General features: G+C 43.1%; 1 protein-coding gene across 2 annotated transcripts; it reads left to right on the forward strand.

Annotated features, from left to right (window-relative positions):
* The first annotated feature begins 18 nt into the window (after positions 1-18).
* On the forward strand, positions 19-18,582 carry LOC119015490 (oxysterol-binding protein-related protein 3-like). 2 transcript variants are annotated; one of them, XM_037091538.1, is made up of 22 exons: positions 20-153; positions 7,968-8,159; positions 9,028-9,144; positions 9,953-10,006; positions 10,101-10,214; positions 10,377-10,529; positions 10,658-10,748; positions 10,897-11,000; positions 11,325-11,414; positions 11,588-11,747; positions 11,848-11,972; positions 12,081-12,212; positions 12,397-12,490; positions 12,919-13,154; positions 13,650-13,787; positions 14,491-14,554; positions 14,917-14,995; positions 15,699-15,843; positions 16,231-16,375; positions 16,493-16,619; positions 17,445-17,567; positions 17,808-18,582. In XM_037091538.1, exons 2-22 carry the CDS (start codon positions 8,097-8,099, stop codon positions 17,902-17,904), a joined length of 2,451 nt encoding a protein of 816 aa, XP_036947433.1. In that variant the 5' UTR covers positions 20-153; positions 7,968-8,096; the 3' UTR covers positions 17,905-18,582. The 2 variants fall into 2 exon arrangements, with proteins under 2 accessions (XP_036947426.1, XP_036947433.1); XM_037091531.1 differs by having other exon boundaries at positions 19-153; positions 11,848-12,212.
* The last annotated feature ends 1,381 nt before the right edge of the window (positions 18,583-19,963 follow it).

Here is a 19,963-nt window from a genome sequence, read left to right on the forward strand (position 1 = left end):
CGCGATTGGCTGAGCGGCGCGTCACTCACTGCTGCTCACCGAGCGAGCCCCTCCCTCCTCCACGAAGCTCGGGCGGTGAAGCGAGGATTCACTCCAGCCAGGTACCGCGTCTGTCCGCCGGTGTAGGATGCTGTAGCTCTGACCCACGGAACCGTAAGCCTCTCTTCTCATTAATACTCAGAACTCTGGTGACATTGTGTGTGTTTTCTCCGCTGTTGTGTGAGTGTAAACGCCAGAGTTGACAGCGGCTGCTGTCGTGTGTCTGCTGCTGCTCGGCGACTCAGCGCCGAAGTGAAAATATCGCTTTCGATAGAATTATTAATGGACTTCTGTGGTGCCGAGTTTTGTACATGGGAGCCTTCAAACCAGACTGAAGCTGATGTTCGGGGGTTGTGGAGTGTGTGTGTGTGTGTGTGTGTGTGTGTGTGTGTGTGTGTGTGTGTGTGTGTGTGAGAGAGAGAGAGAGAGAGAGAAGGGTCGCGACCACATGGGGATATATGGGACATTTTGTCTGCGCTGACAAGTTTGAATTGCTGTGCTGGCAACAGGAACTGAACTGAGAGCTGTGAGCTGAGGATTCAAACGGGACACCTGTGGTCTCCTCTGATGGCTGTTTTCATTTAACCTGTTGTACTGATAAAACCCCCAACACAAGCAAACTAGTGTCCTCACAGTTAGTGCTTATAATCAGTAGTATTCCAGTGATCAGGGTGCTGCTAGTCTGGTCTGATTTCATGGCCATTCATTCAAAGTTGCTTCATACACACACACCTTTTATTACAGCTGAAATTATAAGTGGACTTAGATAAAAAAGTTATTAGTTTCAGTCATTTCTAAAGCATACATGCCACCAGTTCAGTGGCACCAGCTTCTCTAATGTGAATATAACCTTCCACTGATGGTGAATTATGTCTCTTTTGGAAACGGACTGTGACAAGCATCTCCACATAAGTTAAACTTGATTTATCTAAATGCTTGTGGTGTAAATTCTTCATTTAACTCACGTGCGTCAAGAGATCATTATGAAACAGAAACCAAATCTCAGGCGACCTCGCAGAGCGTAGAGGGATTTTTGGGTGCATGTGTGCCCTAAATACTTTCAACCTGCAGCCCTGCTGGTTGAAAGTGTGCTCACCTAGATTTGTGGAAGGTAGGTATCAAAATTCACTTATCATTTCACATTTAATACATTTATTATCACCACATCTGTTTACAGAAAGCTGGAAAGGCTAGATCAGATAATACAATAAAAGAATGATGATTGAGTGTGTAAGATAAAACCATTAGAGCTTCACTGAGCTCCTTCAGGTGGTGCCCAAACGGCTTGGGTGCGCCACCTAATCCCAATAATGGGCGAGAAAACTCTGATGTTACATCACTAATCACCTTTTAATTTGTGAAATGATCATGAGCCGTTCAGCGCTCTCCCTCCAGGCCTTTGTGGCGCTTGAGTGACTTTGTTTTTATACCTCCGTAAATCAATACTTGGCCTTAGCACCTCTTAGTCCAGACAGGATCGTTTTTCATGAGCAGCGATGGAATCACTATCACTGTGCCATTCACAGATTGCCTCCGGGCGCACGCTGCCAGTCCAGCTGGTGTAAACAACACTGTCAACATGTCTGAACCGAGGCTTTAATGATGTTATAGAAAATGTCTACATTAGAGGGTAAAAGAGGACAAAGACACAAAATGGGGTGAATTAACCAAACGTCCTGTGTACAAACTACAGACAGTTCTGTGTAATTTGACTGGCAGATTAGTTGATTAATACTTGAATCAGAATATTATTATATATTAATCGGCAGCTATAATAATAAGTTATTTGTCTAAAATCATTTGAAGATGTCTTATAGACCAAATGAGATGAACTGGTGATTCAAATAACAATGTGTGTAATTTAAATGTGTATTTTGACAAGAAATAATAAGTTTACAACATGTATTTCTGGTTGCAATGAGGTAGCAGCATTTAATCAACCAGTTGTCTTATTATCTGCCCTGTTGAAGTGCCCTTGAGCACGACTGAGGCGAACTCTCTACGGACTTTAGAGGGCGCTGTTCCAGACCAGTCCCCCTGCGCTCTTGTGATCTCGGGCCTCACACAGGATAGCGCCGCAAGGATCAATTAAGTCTATCAGTCAGCTGAGCCAAACTGTTTATTCCTGCTGCAGCGTCTCCGGGTGTAAACATCCCGGTGGCCGGCGTGACTCACTGAGTTATCTCTGTGTCACTCTCTCCTTTTACACAACACCCACTTTAAAGCTGGTAAACACACAGCGCTTCTGCCTCGACTAATATACCAAGTGGCCACTCTGAGAACAGCCCGCCTGTCATCCCTCGTGGTTTTATAAGGTTATAGGATGTTGTGCCCTACTTCCACCGAGGCTCGCGTGAAATCTTGTTTCCGCTGGTAACGGCACGGGGTCCTAAAAATAGCCCTCCCTGTTTTTTAATGCCCTCAGATTTGCTATAAAGAACAAACTAACTGATCATCTTCTCGTCTTTGCCTTGTTATTTCTGTATCCATGGCAACCCGTGATTGAGCAGCAGCGGCAGCAGCACAAAGTGGCGCTTGTCTTAGCGGGAACGGGACAGAAAGACATCTTTTGTGATGTAGCGTTTTCAAAAAAAAAAAAAAAAAATGCATCGGTCAAGAATCTGTGAGCTTTGCGTGTTTTCAAGCTCGCTCGCTGTCTTTCTGTCTGTCAGGAGAGAGCGCATGAAAACAACTTGACTGCTGAGCGACGTTTCTGGGCTGCTTTTTATCTCTTTGATCGGGAGCCGATGCCTGCTTTTAGTTTTTCCTCTGCCTGTTTACAGGAAACACAGGCACTGTATTACTTCCAGATGAAAAGTGTTGCTAGAAACACATGGTTAGACACGAGGTCAGAGGTCAGGTGAGCTTAGTCCCACTCCTGCCGGCCAGTCTAGAGCATATGCTGCAACACGTCTGATTTTATCTACGTTATTATGAAATTTGGGTGTTGATGTATGAAGCATTCAGATAATCTTGCTGGATGTGATCTCTTTAAAGCATCTTTATGCCGTCTCTCAGTTTGATAATGGGAGGATGATGCACAGATTTAGCTTGAGATAAATCTGCGAAGAAGCTTTACAGGAAGGTTCTGACGGTCGAGTGGAGGTAAAGTCACAGATGGACCATCTGTGAGGACCTCTTTGCAGTCCCAGTCAGGATGTAGCCTACAACTATGTGGACTGCCGGGTTGACGGCAGAACGCTTATAGGCAGAAAGCAGATGGACTGGCTGCTAAGTCAATGTCTGTGAGTTTTGTCATGCCAGGACTGGTAACTCCAGCCTGACAATTCCTCAGGCTTCAGCCTCGCCGTCTTTGAGATCCTGTCATGGCAACTGGTGAACAACAGATGAGGCTTTGCTCGATGAACGCCGCGGGGCTTTCTGCAAACACACAGTATGTGTCGCCTGTAGCCATGCTCAACACAAAAAGGATGTAATGGTGGATGTAACGACTTGTTGATTCATTGTTGTTTGGATTTTAGTTGAATGATGCCTTTTGAAAACAGCATTCCTACAACTGAAAGTGTTTTTCTGCCTGTGTGCAAAGTTTATTCAAAGTTTATCTCAGTTTTATCACGGCTGGGATCCAGTATGTGGAGCCAAACTATTACTCGTGCAGTAAAAATAAAAGTCTTTGTCTAAAAATATAATAATAACCAGTGATGCAATATAACTAAGTACACATTATCATCATCATCAGTGCTGTACTTAAGGGCAATTTTAAGGTACTTCTATTTTCTGCTACTTTGTATTTCCACTACATTTATAGGCAAATGTTGTGCTTGCAAATTCAATGCAAATTCAGATTATTCAATGCTGACAGGCTGTTATTCAGTCACAGTTTATTTATTTTACCTCGAAAAAAATAAACATTTTGGTTGTATCCTCATTTACATTAGTGTCAACATCCAGTACAGAACAGCTGACAACAGAAACAGAAAGGTGTGATGACGCAACAGGACAAATACAACTAAGGGAATAAAAACAATAGCGTGTAAAGTAGAATAGAATCAATAGATAAAAGAGTAATTAACATGTTATGTAACCCATGAGATGGTGTTGTGGGCAGGATATTGAGCGAGAGTGAGATTGGTGGCTGCACGCAAAGAGAGGCATCTGCATCAGAGCCAAAATAATTATTATTTCATTGATGACTGGGAGAAAAAAACAAACAAAAAAAAACAAACTTAGATGCCCATAATCATATCAGATCCTGTAATCAGCCATGAGGGGAGTGTCTGCTGTTATTGGCTGTACCCGTCAGCGACACAGTTAGCAGTTGACTGACATGTTTACAGTAATCCATTAGACCAATAACCAGGAATTGGAACTGATATACGTAACACACATATTTGCATGTTTGCAAATAGCCCACTTAAAACTTTCACCACATTTGTTTGATGGATTTGGCTTCTAGTTACTTTGCAGATTCCGATTATTCAGTGTTAATGGGCTATTACTCTCGACATCAGATAGTGTTGGAGACAGTGAGACCACAGAGTGATTCCCACTAACAGAGACGGGATAGCTGCATCAGAGCCAAAGCACTGCATTTTTAATTGGATCTATTTAATCAGCAATCAGACACAAAAATCACCAATACTATCAACTGATAATTGCCTCTAATCATGAGCTTTTTGTTGTGATCTTCATAATCTACAGCAACTGGAAAATCAGGGCTGGAATCCCCCATCTGAATTAACCAGTGGCTGATGTGGTGATTATTTTAGGAGGCTGAGGCGGATGGAGCTCTTTTTTTGTGTCCTGGCGGAAAGCGAGTCTGTGTTCGTCATAGAAACAGTCCCGTTTAAAGAAGGAAGTTTAGGGGACATACCTGTTCTCACTGTGAGGTAGCTGTAGGTGCTTTTTCCTTCAGTGAAGTGAAAGAGAAAACATGCCAGAGGGGAAAAGAGAAGAGCTAACACTATTTGACTATGCATAGGTTGGTTGTCAGACCACACAGCACTTACGTTATGCAAAGTGTTACCTATTGGTCTCCGATACAGAGCAGAAACGACTGTGTTACATGTGTCATTTGCATCTGCTTTATCTCTTCCTCACTCTCATCAGCTGACCTCCTGCATGCTGACACATGTAAAAGAAAGAAACACACACTTCCTTCACCTTTAAACCTTTAGTTCACTCGTATGGGCCTTGTGACTCTGCGACATTGGCCCTCGCTGCTAGAATGACCCCTTTCCATCTTAACAGATCGTTTACAAGGTGCTGGGCCATTAATGATTGACTCCCATTACGTAAGACTGAAGGCAAAACCCCAGCACTTCTAGTCTTACAGTACAGCGGTGTACAACACTACAGTAATCACTCAGCCGGGGTAAGTAGGGCACTCAGTGGGATGTTCGGGGACTGACATCTACCAGCTTCATTTGCAGATTTTTACAGTTCATCTGTGGCAGGTAGTTCTCTGGACTAATACGCAGCTTTCGATTCAAGCTTTTAAGCTACTAAAGTGAGAATGTGTCGTGAGGTTGGGACGCCAGAAATCGCTGTGCAGATGCGGTGGCAGTTTTTGAGGTTTTGCTCAAAGGAAGTGTTTTTTTTTTGCAAACTTTGCTGCTGAGTTGTGAGAGAGGGAAAAGTCTGAGGGATGGAAGGCAGGGCTCAGCGTGTTTTGTAAACTTGTGCTTGATGCTTGTGCCCTTACTCACCACTTACCTTGTTTGTAATCATGATTGTATTCTTCCAAGAATTCAGACAGAGTTGGAAATTTACCATTGAGGACCTGAGCTCCCACACTACAAGCCAACAATACAGGTCTCATGGTTGGACGCAGATTCTGCGGTTTAAAAGTTTACACTGATGTTCAGACGTTGTGTGAAATGAATTCCTGAACCTGAATCATAAGTAAAGCTTCAGATGCAGCTGAAAAGTGCAAACACAACAGCTTGATAAGCTAATTTCCAGCTCCCGGAGTTTATCATTTGAAGCCCACTCAAATATGTTGTCTGTGCTCCAGAGCCTGTGAAGTAAGTGGGATGGCTGTGTGTTTCAGTCTGCTTTTAGCCCAGTGTTGACTCTGTGTTATGGTGTGTCGGGGGTATCAAAGCGCTGAGCACATTCTTTCCTGCCGATGACTCATGTCCTGGGCATGGTACTGACTGTAAGCGAGGCCTTGGGGAACTACACGAACACAAACTCAAACCACCGGACCGTTTGCACAGGGTAGAGCTGGCAGCGGCGTAGTTAAAATCGGAGAGTTTTTACAAAAATTTGCATCCCCAGCTCGCACAAAGCACACAGGCTTTCCCTCATGCGCTCACATGTACAGTACACAGCGTCCACACAGACACACCTGAGTTCAGTCTGTGACGGGATCAGCGTACAAAGGGAGTGGCATTAAAACCCACAGAGGGAATAATGAAACACGCAGCCAGGTCGGGGCATGTCATTTGTGGCAAGGAGAGGAATGAATGTTCCATCACAGTGAGAATGTGGTGTTCCCTGCTCAGCCTGTACAAATATACACATGTACTGTGCATCTGGGTAATTATTTAACTAAACCATCAAATGAAAAGGCAAAAATCTTCATATGCGTACATTTAAAATGAACTCATTTTGTTTGTTTTTATTGTAGTTTGGTTCAGAAAAGAGCTGCAACTAATGACAATAACAAAGATGTCGTGAAAATACTCTTTACAGTGTCCCAGAGTCCAAAGTGACATCAAACCAACAGTCTAAAACCCAGTGACTCTTCGTTTACTATCATGGATGCCAAAGAAAAGCAGCAAATCTTTACATTCAAGAAGCTGGAACAAAAAAATGTGTTTTGCCATTTAAATTAATTTTCTTTCAATTGACTAATTCAGTCGACCTGCAGCTCCAGTTTGGAATCGCAGAATTTAAAATAATGATGCCACAATCACTGAGGGCACTCAATTAACAATTACTTGCAAAAATAACACATCATTTTAATTTAGTCTTGTATAACTCACCCAACACATACTGTCCCTGACCTCACAAGCACACTGGCTTCAGATACACAACATTTGATCATAAACACGTGAAAGAAAAGATCCAAAATTCATATTCAAATCTGAAAATGATGATAAGGGAGGAGAGGGCCAGAGGAAACAGATGATTATATTTTCTTTAAGTACAACCCAGTGATGAAGCTGCATGGAACCAGCTCTCGGTTTTGCAATATGTAGATGAAGTGAGCGCTAAATGTTTGCTAATAGGAGCTCTGAATGTGTGGGCTGAAACCTGGAATAACCCGCAAGTTGTTCATCCGAGCCTGAAGTTGATACGGGTTGATCAGAGGTTGCTAACTTTAGTATTTGTTAGAAAACTATTTACAGAACAGACTCGGATCAGAAGTTTTTTTTTTTATAATCTTGGATGAATAAACTTCAGTCAGCTGCCCAGTGAGGATCATGGGTACAGATATTTATACATTTAGTAGTAGAGTATCTGTGATGCACATTATCAGTGTTCAGTTTGACTCTGTGGTAGTTTCATGGCACAAGAAGGTAGAAAGACTGATGATTTTACCTGAGACTCAGGTGCTTGTTTACGTGAAGGCCTTTGATCATAAATCTTTTATGGTACAGTTATGATCATAAACACTGATGCTGAGACATTTATTTGAGTTTATGTGAGTGCCTCGCTCAAATTCATCACAGTCCACACAAAGCCAGGCATCAGTCACATGATGGGACTTGAACCCTGAGCCGTGACAGATCACAATAAAAGATTATTCTCCTCTCATGTGTTTATATCCAAGATATTTGTGTCTGGCTTCCTGAAAACAAAACTACTTTGGGGATTTCACATCCTCAATTATCTTGTTCCCAGTTAGTCAGACGCACACAGTGAGTAAGTGATTCCTCTCTGACTGCTCCTACGTGCAGCTACTGTCCTCTTTAAAATCGGCAACCTTTTGTGTTTGTTTCAACCTCTCTCTGCAGTGCGGACTGTTGCGGCGTGGCCTTCAAAGGTCAGAGTGATGCTCCTGGCGGCTCTGCTGTGATCTTTGTTGCTGCGGTTTCCACAGAAACGAGACGACGGTGGGGAGAAGGCAGTCAGGTCGCAGAAAGATGACATCGCCGTCGCCCACTCACAGCGACAGCAGCGGCTCCTCCAAACATGACAGCAACCAGGTGTGTGGTAATTTTAATGTACAGTCTGTGAGTTTTTGTTCGCATTTCAGCATGTTGTATTTCCTCTCAGTTAATATAAGCTGACCTCAGATTAGCTGTACTGAAATGCACCATGCAGCGTGGCAGGCCTGAGGCTATGGGTCATATCATTACTGTGTGTGTGCTTGTTGTCAAGATCAAACAGTTGAAACTGACTTAATTAGTTCAGGTTGTTCTCTGTGACCAAATATTTAAGCTTTCCTGGACCTGCACAGCGCACTCTTTAAACATGCTTTAAGCACAGTCACACTGCTTCTACATAGGTTGTCTTTATCTCCTCAGCTCCATGTCGATGGAAAGTCGGGCTGCATTTTGTAGTCTGCAAAACATTTCTGGAGCTTTAAATCAAAACAGTGTTGCAGCCTTAACACCTGAAGTTGATGGGGACTTGTTTTTAAAATATAAAGAACAACTACACGCAGTAATATAAAATGGCTTCATAGAGCTGCTCTGGCGTAATTCGGGTCCTTGGAAGCCCAGAATTCCAAAATTGATTTAGAAAGACGTTTTTTACACCCTTTTTAAAAAGTAGAAATCGTCTCTGTGGCTGCTAAGATAAAAGTGTTGGTGTGTAACATGTCTGAGGTGGGTGGGACCGCACATTAAGGAAGTAAATGCTGTGTTTTAAAATGACCTGGAATCAACTCGAGGCTTCCAGAGACTTGGGTTATGCCAGATCACTTGTATGGAGATGGAGGTGTTTTTTAAATCCCCCATCTTCACCAGTTGTTTAGGGGAACTTTACGTGTTTACATGTTTAGTTTGGGTCTTCTGTCCTCTGTTATTTTCAGTCCAACTCATACAGTATTGCTCCCTCGTCTCCCTCCAGGACAGCTGGGAGATCGTGGAGGGGCTCAGGGGGGTTCCTGCCAGCATGCAGGAGCCTGACAGACAGGAGGGCATGCTGCTCAAGAGGAGGAAGTGGCCCATGAAGGGGTGGCATAAGGTGAGCACCTCACAGTCCTTTTAAAGCCCCAGACAGAAACACTTCTTATTATAGAACAGTGCTGCTGCCCTTTATTGAACCAAAGACCTGTTTTCTCTCTGAACATGATTGCTTTTGATACAATGGCTGTCAGACGGCGAGTCACAGGGGTTTGCCTTTATTCTGAGTCTTTTGTTTTCATTCATTGTATTTATAATTGTCTATTTTATTAAAACTTATGATTATGAATGTTTTGTTCTCTCCTGATAAGAGCGTTGAACCAGCGATGCTTTAAGTCCTCCCTAAACGTTTCACTTGTGTCCTGACCTGCTGTCTTTAAATACCTCTCAGTCTATTTTCACATTTCCTCCTCTTCACCATTATAGTCCGCTGTATTTCCTTCTTTTCAGTCTTTTCGGTCCCAGCTGATTACACTGTAGCCCTGACTCATCTTCCTCCCCCTCCTGTGTGTGAGTGTGCTTATGCATACCTGGAAAGTTCAGCCTTGCAACAGGATGGGATCGCCACTTTTCATAGTCAACATTTTATGTGAATAGGAGGCCTTTAAAAGTGTTTTATCTGTGTATTCCATGTTTCTGTAAAGATAAAGTGAACAAGGTGTGCTTGAAAGCAGTTTTTATGTCTATACATGGTCATCATGAATGGCAGGGTCAAGGGAAAGTGGTGCAAATGTCTGCATACCTTTCTTTTTACTGATGTGTTTAGCTGTTGTGTAACCAAAGAGTGCAGTAAACCTGTGATTCAGGTGTGTTAAGAGGTGAAAAAAGATTAATTCTCGTGACTGAGTTTGATTTTTCTTCCCATTCAGAGATACTTTGTGCTGGAAAAAGGCATCTTGAAGTATGCAAAGCGTGGACCAGATGTGAGTATTGCATCAACAGCGCCATCTGTCTGTCACAGTCCTGCATTCACACACATGCAGACAAATGCTAAGCAAAGTGTTTCGCTCCACACAGCTGAAGAAGGGGAAGCTTCACGGCTGCATCGATGTCGGTCTCTCTGTCATGTCAATCAAGAAGAAAGCCATGTGCATCGACCTGGATACAGAGGATAACATCTATCACTTAAAGGTAACTCCATTAACAAAGTTTTGTTGAATGCATGAGTCAGCGCCATCTGTTAGAGATAAACAGCACACATAAACGACGCCTACATGGCTTCTGCTTTGTACAAAGATGCTTGCAGCAGCTCTCTTAAAGTCTCGGCTCCTAATTTGACTTTGTGCTCTCCAGGTGAAGTCTCCGGAGCTGTTTGAGGAGTGGGTGTCAAAGCTGCGTCATCACCGTGTGTTTCGGCAGAACGAGATTGCCATGTATCCCCACGAGAGGCACCTGTTCCACCCCCACGCCTCGTCCTCCCCCTCCCTCAACGACTCTCTGAGAAAAGTATGGCATTCCGGTGCTCGCGTGTTGGAAATCACTTTTTAAAAACATGATTTTTACCTTAAATTTGTTGTAGTATATGGATGTTATGTTATGTGACTCATCTTCAGCTGTCTGTCCTTTAACAACAGAGGGCAACTCTTACCAAACAGGCGTCGATCCACCAGGCAAAGGTCAGTTCTTGGCTCCACTCCTCAGAGGACATGGACAAGTGCTGCAAAGGTTGGTCGCAGTTTTGTCGATTTCTATCTGCTGATTTATTGTCTCTTGGCCTTCGTGTCACGCTGCCTTGTCAACAGTGTCTTAAATTGTGTCTCACTGATGTGAATCTTACACTTCTTCGACTAATAATGATCTTTCTTTCACTCAGACTTGGAGGAATGTGAGTCGTACCTGCTGGAGCTCAACCTGCTGCTGAAGAGCATGGAGGTCCTCCACCGCACGTACTCAGCCCCGGCCATCAGTGCACTACAGGTGAGCACAGAGGGCGCGCAGATTAAGTCAGCCATGATGCTGTGGTCAGTAAAATAATCCAAGAGGATTAAAAAGCTGAAGATTTTGATGGCCGAATAGTTTCTCTAGCTGAACATACACTGAAGTAGTAGCAGGATGATGAAATTTTAAAAATTCACCATAAGAATGAATGGGCAAAATTCTGCAGAAAAAGCTGAATTTTTCTAAAAGTTTAATACAGCATTCACACTAATTAGCTTTGATCTGTGTCTCAAACTAGTGTAGCAACACTGTGAAAGTCATTTTGTTCACCACTTCCTTAATATCTCTGTTTTGGTACCACAGGCATCAACTTACGACATCCCCAAAAAAGAGAAGAGACCAAGACGGTGGCGATCCAAAAACAATGGCAAGGAAACCAAAGCCACACTACAGGTACACGTACTGCTTTTCTTTCTACTGCTGATCTATATATATATATATATATATATATATATATATATATATATATATATATATATATATATATACATTTTTAAATGTGTTCTCAGTCAGTCAACAGTGGCAGACAGTATTTTTTTTACCTGTCTTTGTTTTTTGTCCACCAGGTCCCGAGCTGCATCTCGTCCCAGTCCCCTCGTCTCCACGCCTCAAACCCAAACCTCTCCACCACGGAGGCAAACACCCAGGAAGTCTGTCCCGAATCTCCAGACTCGCCTACAGATGTGTCCCGTCTACAGGAAGACTTCTGCAGGCTGGCCAACAACAGTGAGCCCCTCTTTTTTAAAAAAAAAAATGGAAAAAGCTCATTTAAGTGTTTGTTTTTTGTTCAGTGATAACACTGTTGTTCTCCCGTGCTTCTCGCCAGTCCACGCCACGCTGAAATCAGCTTTTAGCTCCCTGGTGGCAGAGAGAGACAGACTGAGGCACACCATCGACCTGCAGGCCCCACAACCAGGGCAGGTCATGGGCTTGAAAACCGCCTACGCCTCAGTGAGTGTCTCCATGACTCAACAATCACTGTTCCGCATGATTACACCACAGATCCCCCCCCATCACCACAGGTCTAATTCTACAAAAACGACCTCTTATGCTCATCAGGAATGTCCGGGTGTCTCTCACTCATTGGTCCACCAGGCGTCCAATGACAGCAAAGCATCTATTCCAGAGTCCATATCAGAGTTTTTCGATGCTCAGGAGTACCTCCTCTCATCGTCCTCCTCTGAGAATGAGGTGAGAGACTATAAACTACCTTCTTAATTTTCCATCACATCACAAGTCACATCTGCAGCAAGGTTTTTATAGCTCATAAAACACAACAGAAGTGTGAAAAAAGTAACTGTGTTAGTGTCTTTGTCCTCTTGATTCTACACTCTGGTCGCTCGCTGATCTTTCTTCATCGATTTTCTGTCGCCAGGTGTCTGACGATGACTCGTACATCAGTGATGTCAGTGATAGCGTCTCCATGGATACCTACAGCAACGAGGGAGGCAGTGAGAGACACAACTCTGGTACATGATACAGTAGCAAGTTGTGCGTCTGTGCATGCGTGTCTTGTCTGTTTTAATGCAGTGCAACTCACAGTTTTTGTGTCAGCACTAAATACCTAAATGTCTGGGTTCGTAGAGATTACTCACTCGCCATTTGAGAATGTGTTGAACATGACCACCGCCAACTTCCAGATGTATTTATAAGCTCAGTGTTTAATTATACAGTGCATGAGAAAGGATCTGTGTCCATGCATCATTAATTCATCGCTGCAGATGGTGTTCATTTTACGTTTTCGCTGCATAAACGTTTGCCTGCAGGTAGCACAAAACAGAAAAGTTGCAATTGAATGACAGAAGTGAGACATCTGGTTAAGATCACACATTCATGCCACCACCTCTCTCCTTTTGCAGCTCTCATTTGTAAATTTATCCCCTTGTCTCACCTCTAGTCAGCAGCGTGGTGACCCTGGCTCGTCGGCGCTCCACGCTGCCTGCCCCGAGCCCCACCAGCAGTGTGAGCCTGTGGAATATCCTGAGGAACAACATCGGCAAGGACCTGTCCAAGGTGGCCATGCCGGTGCAGTTAAATGAGCCTCTCAACACCCTGCAGAGGCTGTGTGAGGAGCTGGAGTACAGTGAGCTGCTGGACACCGCCAACCAGACCAATGACCCTTACCAGCGCATGGTGAGAGGAGCCCACACCTGCACACATGCACAAAATAGTCTCGCTCCAACATTGGTCAAAACGACACCATAAGAAAGAGACATTTGGAAGTTAGCTGGTTATGAATTTTTAATTATTTACTGATGTTTCTGATGAACACAGATAGGAACTGTGCGGCGCGGCGCTCAGGTGGCCTTTTAAATGCTACTCTGATGTTCTTCTGTTGCTCTGTGAGCCCGTCTGTTAGAGGCTTTGATAAATATTTCATATTGGCAAGAAGGAAGATTGTTGTCTATTTGTTTTCTTCCTGGGCTCGTTTGCAAGACTTATTATTCCCCCAAACACACCTATGTACTGCAGAATATACACCGCACAATACTATGTAGAAATGTTGTACACAAACACACGTTACCTGCACACGCTTACACAAAGCCACAGTCATGTTCACATGTTCCTCATGTTTACAAACATAAGCACACACGTAACATGTAACTTCCTCTCTGATTTTCCGTGCAGGTGTACGTTGCTACGTTTGCAATAACAGCGTATGCGTCCTCCTACCATCGAGCTGGGAGTAAACCCTTTAACCCTGTCCTGGGAGAGACGTACGAGTGTGACAGACCTGATAAAGGCTTCAGGTTTATAGCTGAACAGGTGAGACGTCACACGGCTGAAATCAAGAGACAGACACATTTTCATGCAAGTGAAGGGTTTTGCACGCAGCATCTCTGCGTGAGTGACTACATGTAGTATGATATATATGTAATTGTCTGTGTTCCTTCTTTCTAAACTTCAGGGACATTTTTTACTGACATGACTTGAGTTTTGTTTCCAGTGAGATGTTGTGATGTATTCTTTAGGAATGAAAGGAAGGTGTCAAAGGATTTATGAATTACTGGGCCAGTAAGGTGTATGGTTAACAAGGAGATATGATCATAACCATACAATGACTCTCTCTTTCTGATTATGAGTATTTTAGATTAAATTCTCTTTTTATTTAAGAGTACAGGCCTTCATTGCGTGGTTGCGTCTCTGCACCATGGGCTGGTTGTCTCATGTCAGAGGTGTCGGTGAAGGTCTTGTACACTGAAAGAACAGCGCCACAAAATCCATCCTGCAGTATAAAGCAGAAGTTGTGCTCTGACCTGCCGATCGTCTCTGTGCTCGTCTGTTTACAGTAATTATACTGATCCCTCGATATAAATGTAGTGATCGTTTATAGCCAGTCTCAACTTTCCCATGTTTTGTTTTTGACTGATTCGTGATGCGACTTCCTGGGAAACACTGTCAGCTGTGGTAAAGCTTCTGATGAAGTGCCTTTATCTCATCTTTTTTGTCTCTGCTCTTCATTTCCCAGGTGAGTCACCACCCACCTGTGTCGGCATGTCACTCTGATTCAAGGAACTTCAGCTTTTGGCAAGGTGAGCGTGTTTGAAACAAGAGTCTCATTTCCTTCTGCTCGTCTTGTCCTTTTTTTTTTTCTTTTTTTTGAAGATTGCATCAGAGCTGCCACACCTTTTTATTTCGGAGTGTTTGTGACTTGCTGCAGGATATATTCAAGGTGAACATTAATGTAAAGTAACCTCATGTTGCCTTGGTGATCAGTCTGCATGAAAGTTAGGTGCTTGAAATCGACGCACACTGTGACAAACTACTGTGTGGATTATAATAACATGAGCTCATTTGTAAACTCCCACACATGATAACAACTCAACAGCTATCGCTAGTCAGAGGAACCGCCTGGTTTGAGTTAAACTCACCTATTGTTTTGTGTTTCTTTTAGATGTTCGATGGAAAAACAAATTCTGGGGCAAATCCATGGAAATTGTTCCCATGGGAACCACCCATGTCACACTACCTGCGTAAGTCCTCCACTCTTTTATTAATTGTGTGTGGGTGTGTGTTTGCACTCTTTTGTGTTTTAATATGAGTGTCCATGTCATTGGTCGCAGAAAAAGGTTGTAAGTGTAAGCACTAATTATGAAACAACAACGCATCATTGACCTGTTAAAGGAGTATTTCACTTTCTCATAAAGCTGAGTTGTGAATATGCTAGATGAGCAGAGAAAATGGAGGAAGAAAGCTCAGAATGCAGTCAACCTACAGCAACCAGAATGCACTGGGTTGAACTGGACATCGTGAACTCTTGTGCTGGTGTGTGATGTTCTGCCAGCTGAGCAGTGCTTTGTGGTTTGGGCTGCTCCATTTCCAGCAGGAATAAATGGTGGTCTGGTGACAAACTTTGTCGTGTTACAGCTTAACAGTACACAAAAAAATATGTTTCTGAAACTAAAAATAACGGTAAGAGAATCTTGGTTCTTTTTGATCAGCACTGCCTGGCTGGTTTGATCTGTTGAGTTTCCAACCTTCTCTCAGTCCGACTGTCTGTGGAGGCGGGCAGACGGTACAATCTGCAGTCCAAACCACAGCCTCAAGACTAACAGGAGTCTGTATTTCTGAGTGATGGAGGAAAATTTAAACCTTGTTCATTTGCTTTTACTACCCACACTGTAGTGCGACTGAGCTTGATGATAATTGGCAAAATGTCCTTTGTGATTCCTGCAGGTTTGGGGACCACTACGAATGGAACAAAGTGACGTCCTGCATCCACAACATCCTGAGCGGCCAGCGCTGGATCGAACACTATGGAGAGATGTCCATCAAAAATATCAACAGCAATGACTGCCAGTGTAAAATCACATTTGTCAAGGTTAGGAAGAGTAAATATTTAAATCCCTGTGTGGCTTTTAAGTGTCTGCACCAGCTGTGATGACAGAAGCAGAGTTTTGTTCCACAATTTAAAATGTTTTTTCACGGTGTAACAATGCAAATAATGTTTTCCCCTGTGAGCATAAAAGGTCACATGAACTACTGTCCGCTGAAACATATGCTTACTGACAGTATCTTTACCATCAAGGTGAACCACGCCACCTTGTGGACAACGATAGGAACGGAATTTTCAAAACATGAGCATGAAAAAATTACACATCACGATCCGACACTAATCATACAGTATTTATTACACAGCTGTTAAATGTCAAACTTGTATTTTGTGTATAATGTTTCCACCATAACAAGACTTTTTTATTTTCTTCAGGCAAAATCATGGAGCTCTACGGTGAACGAGATAGAGGGTGTGGTTACAGATTCAAAAGGGAAAGTTGTACACTCCATTTTTGGAAAATGGCACGAGTCTGTGTTTCAAGGCGACCCGCCTTCTGCCACATGTATCTGGAGAGCAAGTGAGTGTTTGGGCCCTGGAGATTTCAGTGATTTAAGTTTTCAGTCTGCAGCAGTTAAACCAAACTGAGCTGGACACAACATGACAGCTGTTTCTCCCTCTCTGTCTCTGTGTATAGACCCCATGCCAGGGGACCAGGAACAGTACTATGGCTTCACCCAGTTTGCAGTGGAGTTGAATGAGCTGGACTCCACCCTGAGACCTCTGCTGCCCCCCACAGACACACGCTTCAGGCCGGACCAGAGGTGGGCACTCTATATCTGTCTGCATGGTGTATTAGTTGCTGCCATATCAGACCATTTGGCCCAAATCGTGATTTTTCTCGGCCAAGTCTGGTCGAGCAAATGTGCTGTGAAGTGGCAAATGTCTGAAGTATGAGCATAACCATGGCAACAGACTCAGATCCCAGGGGAACGAGATCACGAGAAGCTTCGTTTTCTCATGTATAGATTTTTATTTGAGCAAGATTGCGGTTTGTTAAAGAGATCATTTTCCTACATGTACTCACTTGGAAGAATAACAGTCACATAAATGCTTATTAAATGGCAACAACCCCAAAATGAGTCTTCAGTAACACTACGACATTATTACACAAGAGCAAACCAGTCTGGAAACTCATCCGTCACTTTTATCTCCACAAAATACTCTGTGAAAGTTCCCCGCCACAGTAGGTGTCACCTGGGAAATTTCCTGTCTGCATCATGCTCGCTGTGACGCTGTCGAGCTGAAAACGAATCCGTTGACAGACTGACACGGTGAAGACAAAACCAGTCGCACTAGAGTAGACAGAAGGGACTGGAACTGGGTTACAGTGTGAAGTGGGGCACCGATGGCCCCTTTTCCTGCTTTCCACCTCCCTTGTTCTGATACTCCTCAAACTTCTTCTCCACAAACGAAAACTGTTCTGTAACTGGATATTGCACAGTTGTGACATCACCATTTGGTTAAAAGAAATGTTTATAATTGTTGTTTCCCACAGAGCGTAGATCTCTTATAGCCTAGATACGTGTTTTTGGTGTTTTTAAAAAAAAAAGTAAATCCTCACCCCTCAGTTTGTCCTTTCTGTCCAGGCTGTTGGAGGAGGGGAACACAGAAGGAGCTGAGGAGCAGAAGCAGAGGATAGAGCAGCTCCAGAGGGAGAGGAGGAAAGTGCTGCAGGACAACAGCATGACACACCAGCCACGCTTCTTCAAGTACGCTGCTGTCTTACTGTCCTTGTGAGCAACCAGCCACGCGGTTTGCATGTGTTTTTTCCACGTAATTGGCCTGTTGCATATGATCCGAGATCACCTTTGCAAACCACTGAGTGTCATGTGGTGTAAATCTCCATGACTTGTCACAGTCTGCAGACTTGGGATGAACAAACTGGTTCCACTCAGTGAAGAAGTCATCTAAGATGCATCAAATTGATTATATTTGTGTTGTGTTGGCAGGAAGTCGAACAACGACACGTGGGTGAGCAACAACTCGTACTGGGAGCAGCGCAGAGACCCTGGCTTCGCTAAAATGGACTTCCCTGTGTTGTGGTGACCTCTGGGTTCAACCAAACCTCTCCACTACAACTTACCATAGAGAGGGAAGTAAAAAAAAAAAAAACTGAACTGAGACCAGCGTCCAAGTGTCTTGACCGGGTTAAACCAAGCTGCTCCATGTCATGGCAACCCAAACCTAAACGGACTTCCTGCTCCCTCTTTCAGGACCAAGCAGAGCCTGTAGAACTTGTGATGGTTTTGTTTTCTCTTGTTAATTATGTTTCTCCTTCAGGTTACATTCCCTCCTCTCGTTATCAAAACTGTCATTTCCACAGATTTGTGGCATCATTATGTCCCGTTTCATCTCAGCATTTACCAAAGTGCCTTTTCATTGCAGTGCCTCACTCAATCAACTGCTGGAGCAGTCATGCAAAAACACTTTTATTCAGAGACTTTAAAAAAAACAACCTTGTGGATGATGTCAGTATGATATGTGGAGAGAAAAAGGATCAGGGTTGGAAATGAACTTGTTCCAAAGGTCAAAAACTGCTCGAGTATTCCTCCATCCAGTCAGCATCACGACGTTTTGAATAACAAAAGAGGGACTTCAGACTTTTTGCTGCCTTGTTAGAGTCACGACTGTCAAAGACTGTGGACAGTATTTATCAGTGAGGGAAACAGCAATAATACTCTGTGTTCAAAGAAGATAATAAACTGTACAATGGATGGACAAGTTCTCATGTGTCACACTTTGGTTTGTCTTTTATTTGCGTGTCTGTTAATTCTATTGAAACCTGCCATTTCAGCACAGTCGCAGATAAAGATAACTACATTAATACAAATATTATTATTACACTTGTAGAATTAGATTCTCAGGGTGGCTGTCAAGGATGTTTTCCGACTCATTAGCGCAAAACATTTCAAAAAAACTTCAGAGCGCTGCAGTCCAAACACCCAAAAGTCAAAACTGAATGATAAAATATAGATTCACAACATGTTTTTATGTTATAAAAGGTTTGATCCATATTTGTTGCTGTTTAGCCGAATCAAAACAACATTTTCACTGCGGTCGGAAACTGTTTGCTGTCCCGCTTGTGGTGCACAAAGCAAGACGCACCTGTTTTCATGAGGCCATCCAGCATTAATTACTCAAATTTGAGAATTTTGAAAGTTGTTTGACAGAAAAAAAGAGCGAAATAACAGCTTGTGATTGCATATTTAAACACCTAAAATAGGGGTGGCTGTGGCTCGGGGTGGAGCCAGCCCCTTGTTATCAGAAGGTCACTGGTTCAGTTCCCCTGCTCTGCATGTCAAAGTGTCCTTGGGCAAGATACTGAACCCCAAACTGCTCCTGATGTGCCGGTCGGCATCTTGCATGGCAGCAACAGCCATCGGTGTATGAATGAATGTATGAATTACTGAAAGTCCCTTTGGACAAAAGAGTCTGATAAATGGCCTAAAATGTAAAATACATGATTTAATACTTATCATTTATAAAAAAGAAACATTTTAGTAGTGGAGCATTTAGCTGATTAGGTCACAAATATTTTCCTCAAGAGTTAACTATTAACAGAGGGTCCTTCAGAGAGACTTCGTCTTAAAGCACCATCATGTGAGTGTGAAACTCCCTGCAAAAAGTTACCACTTATACCCACTGGCAACAGTCACAAACCAAATTGAAATACACCCACCCACGTATTATTTCTGTGCACCAACAACACTGACCCAGAATATGTGGTCCTTTTACATAATTTTGGAAAGTCCTATTTATAATCAGGCATTTTCTGACACTGCAGTGTTAACATCTGGCAACGCTGCACTTGAATAGTGACATTTTGTACAGTCATACTGAACATTATTTCACTTTGGTTTCTGACAAATGGTTACTATAATGCACAGCGTGTCACCAGTCGGACAGATATTCTCATGAAGGGGACACAAAATACAGCAGCCATCTTGTTTCTGTCTGTTCTTCTGGCCTCTACTTAAAGGTTAGAAAAGTGTTAGCAATTCTCGCTGACGTAATAATACAAACTCTTATTAGATATTTATTTGGCAGCTACTCAGATGGGTCCTGCAAATAGAAACAAAGTAAATGAATGAAATTGTTCTTGCTT

The sequence above is a fragment of the Acanthopagrus latus genome, chromosome 3 (genome assembly GCF_904848185.1).
Source record: "Acanthopagrus latus isolate v.2019 chromosome 3, fAcaLat1.1, whole genome shotgun sequence".
In the NCBI taxonomy this organism is placed as follows: domain Eukaryota; kingdom Metazoa; phylum Chordata; class Actinopteri; order Spariformes; family Sparidae; genus Acanthopagrus; species Acanthopagrus latus.

What these genes read in the sequence shown, in the direction of transcription:
- LOC119015490 (XM_037091531.1), top strand. Translation starts at nt 8,097, where the DNA reads ATGACATCGCCGTCGCCCACTCACAGCGACAGCAGCGGCTCCTCCAAA. An exon ending in CGGCCATCAGTGCACTACAG is followed by an intron (nt 11,001 to 11,324) that starts GTGAGCACAGAG and finishes TTGGTACCACAG; the next exon opens with GCATCAACTTACGACATCCC. An exon ending in CTGCAGGCTGGCCAACAACA is followed by an intron (nt 11,748 to 11,847) that starts GTGAGCCCCTCT and finishes GCTTCTCGCCAG; the next exon opens with TCCACGCCACGCTGAAATCA.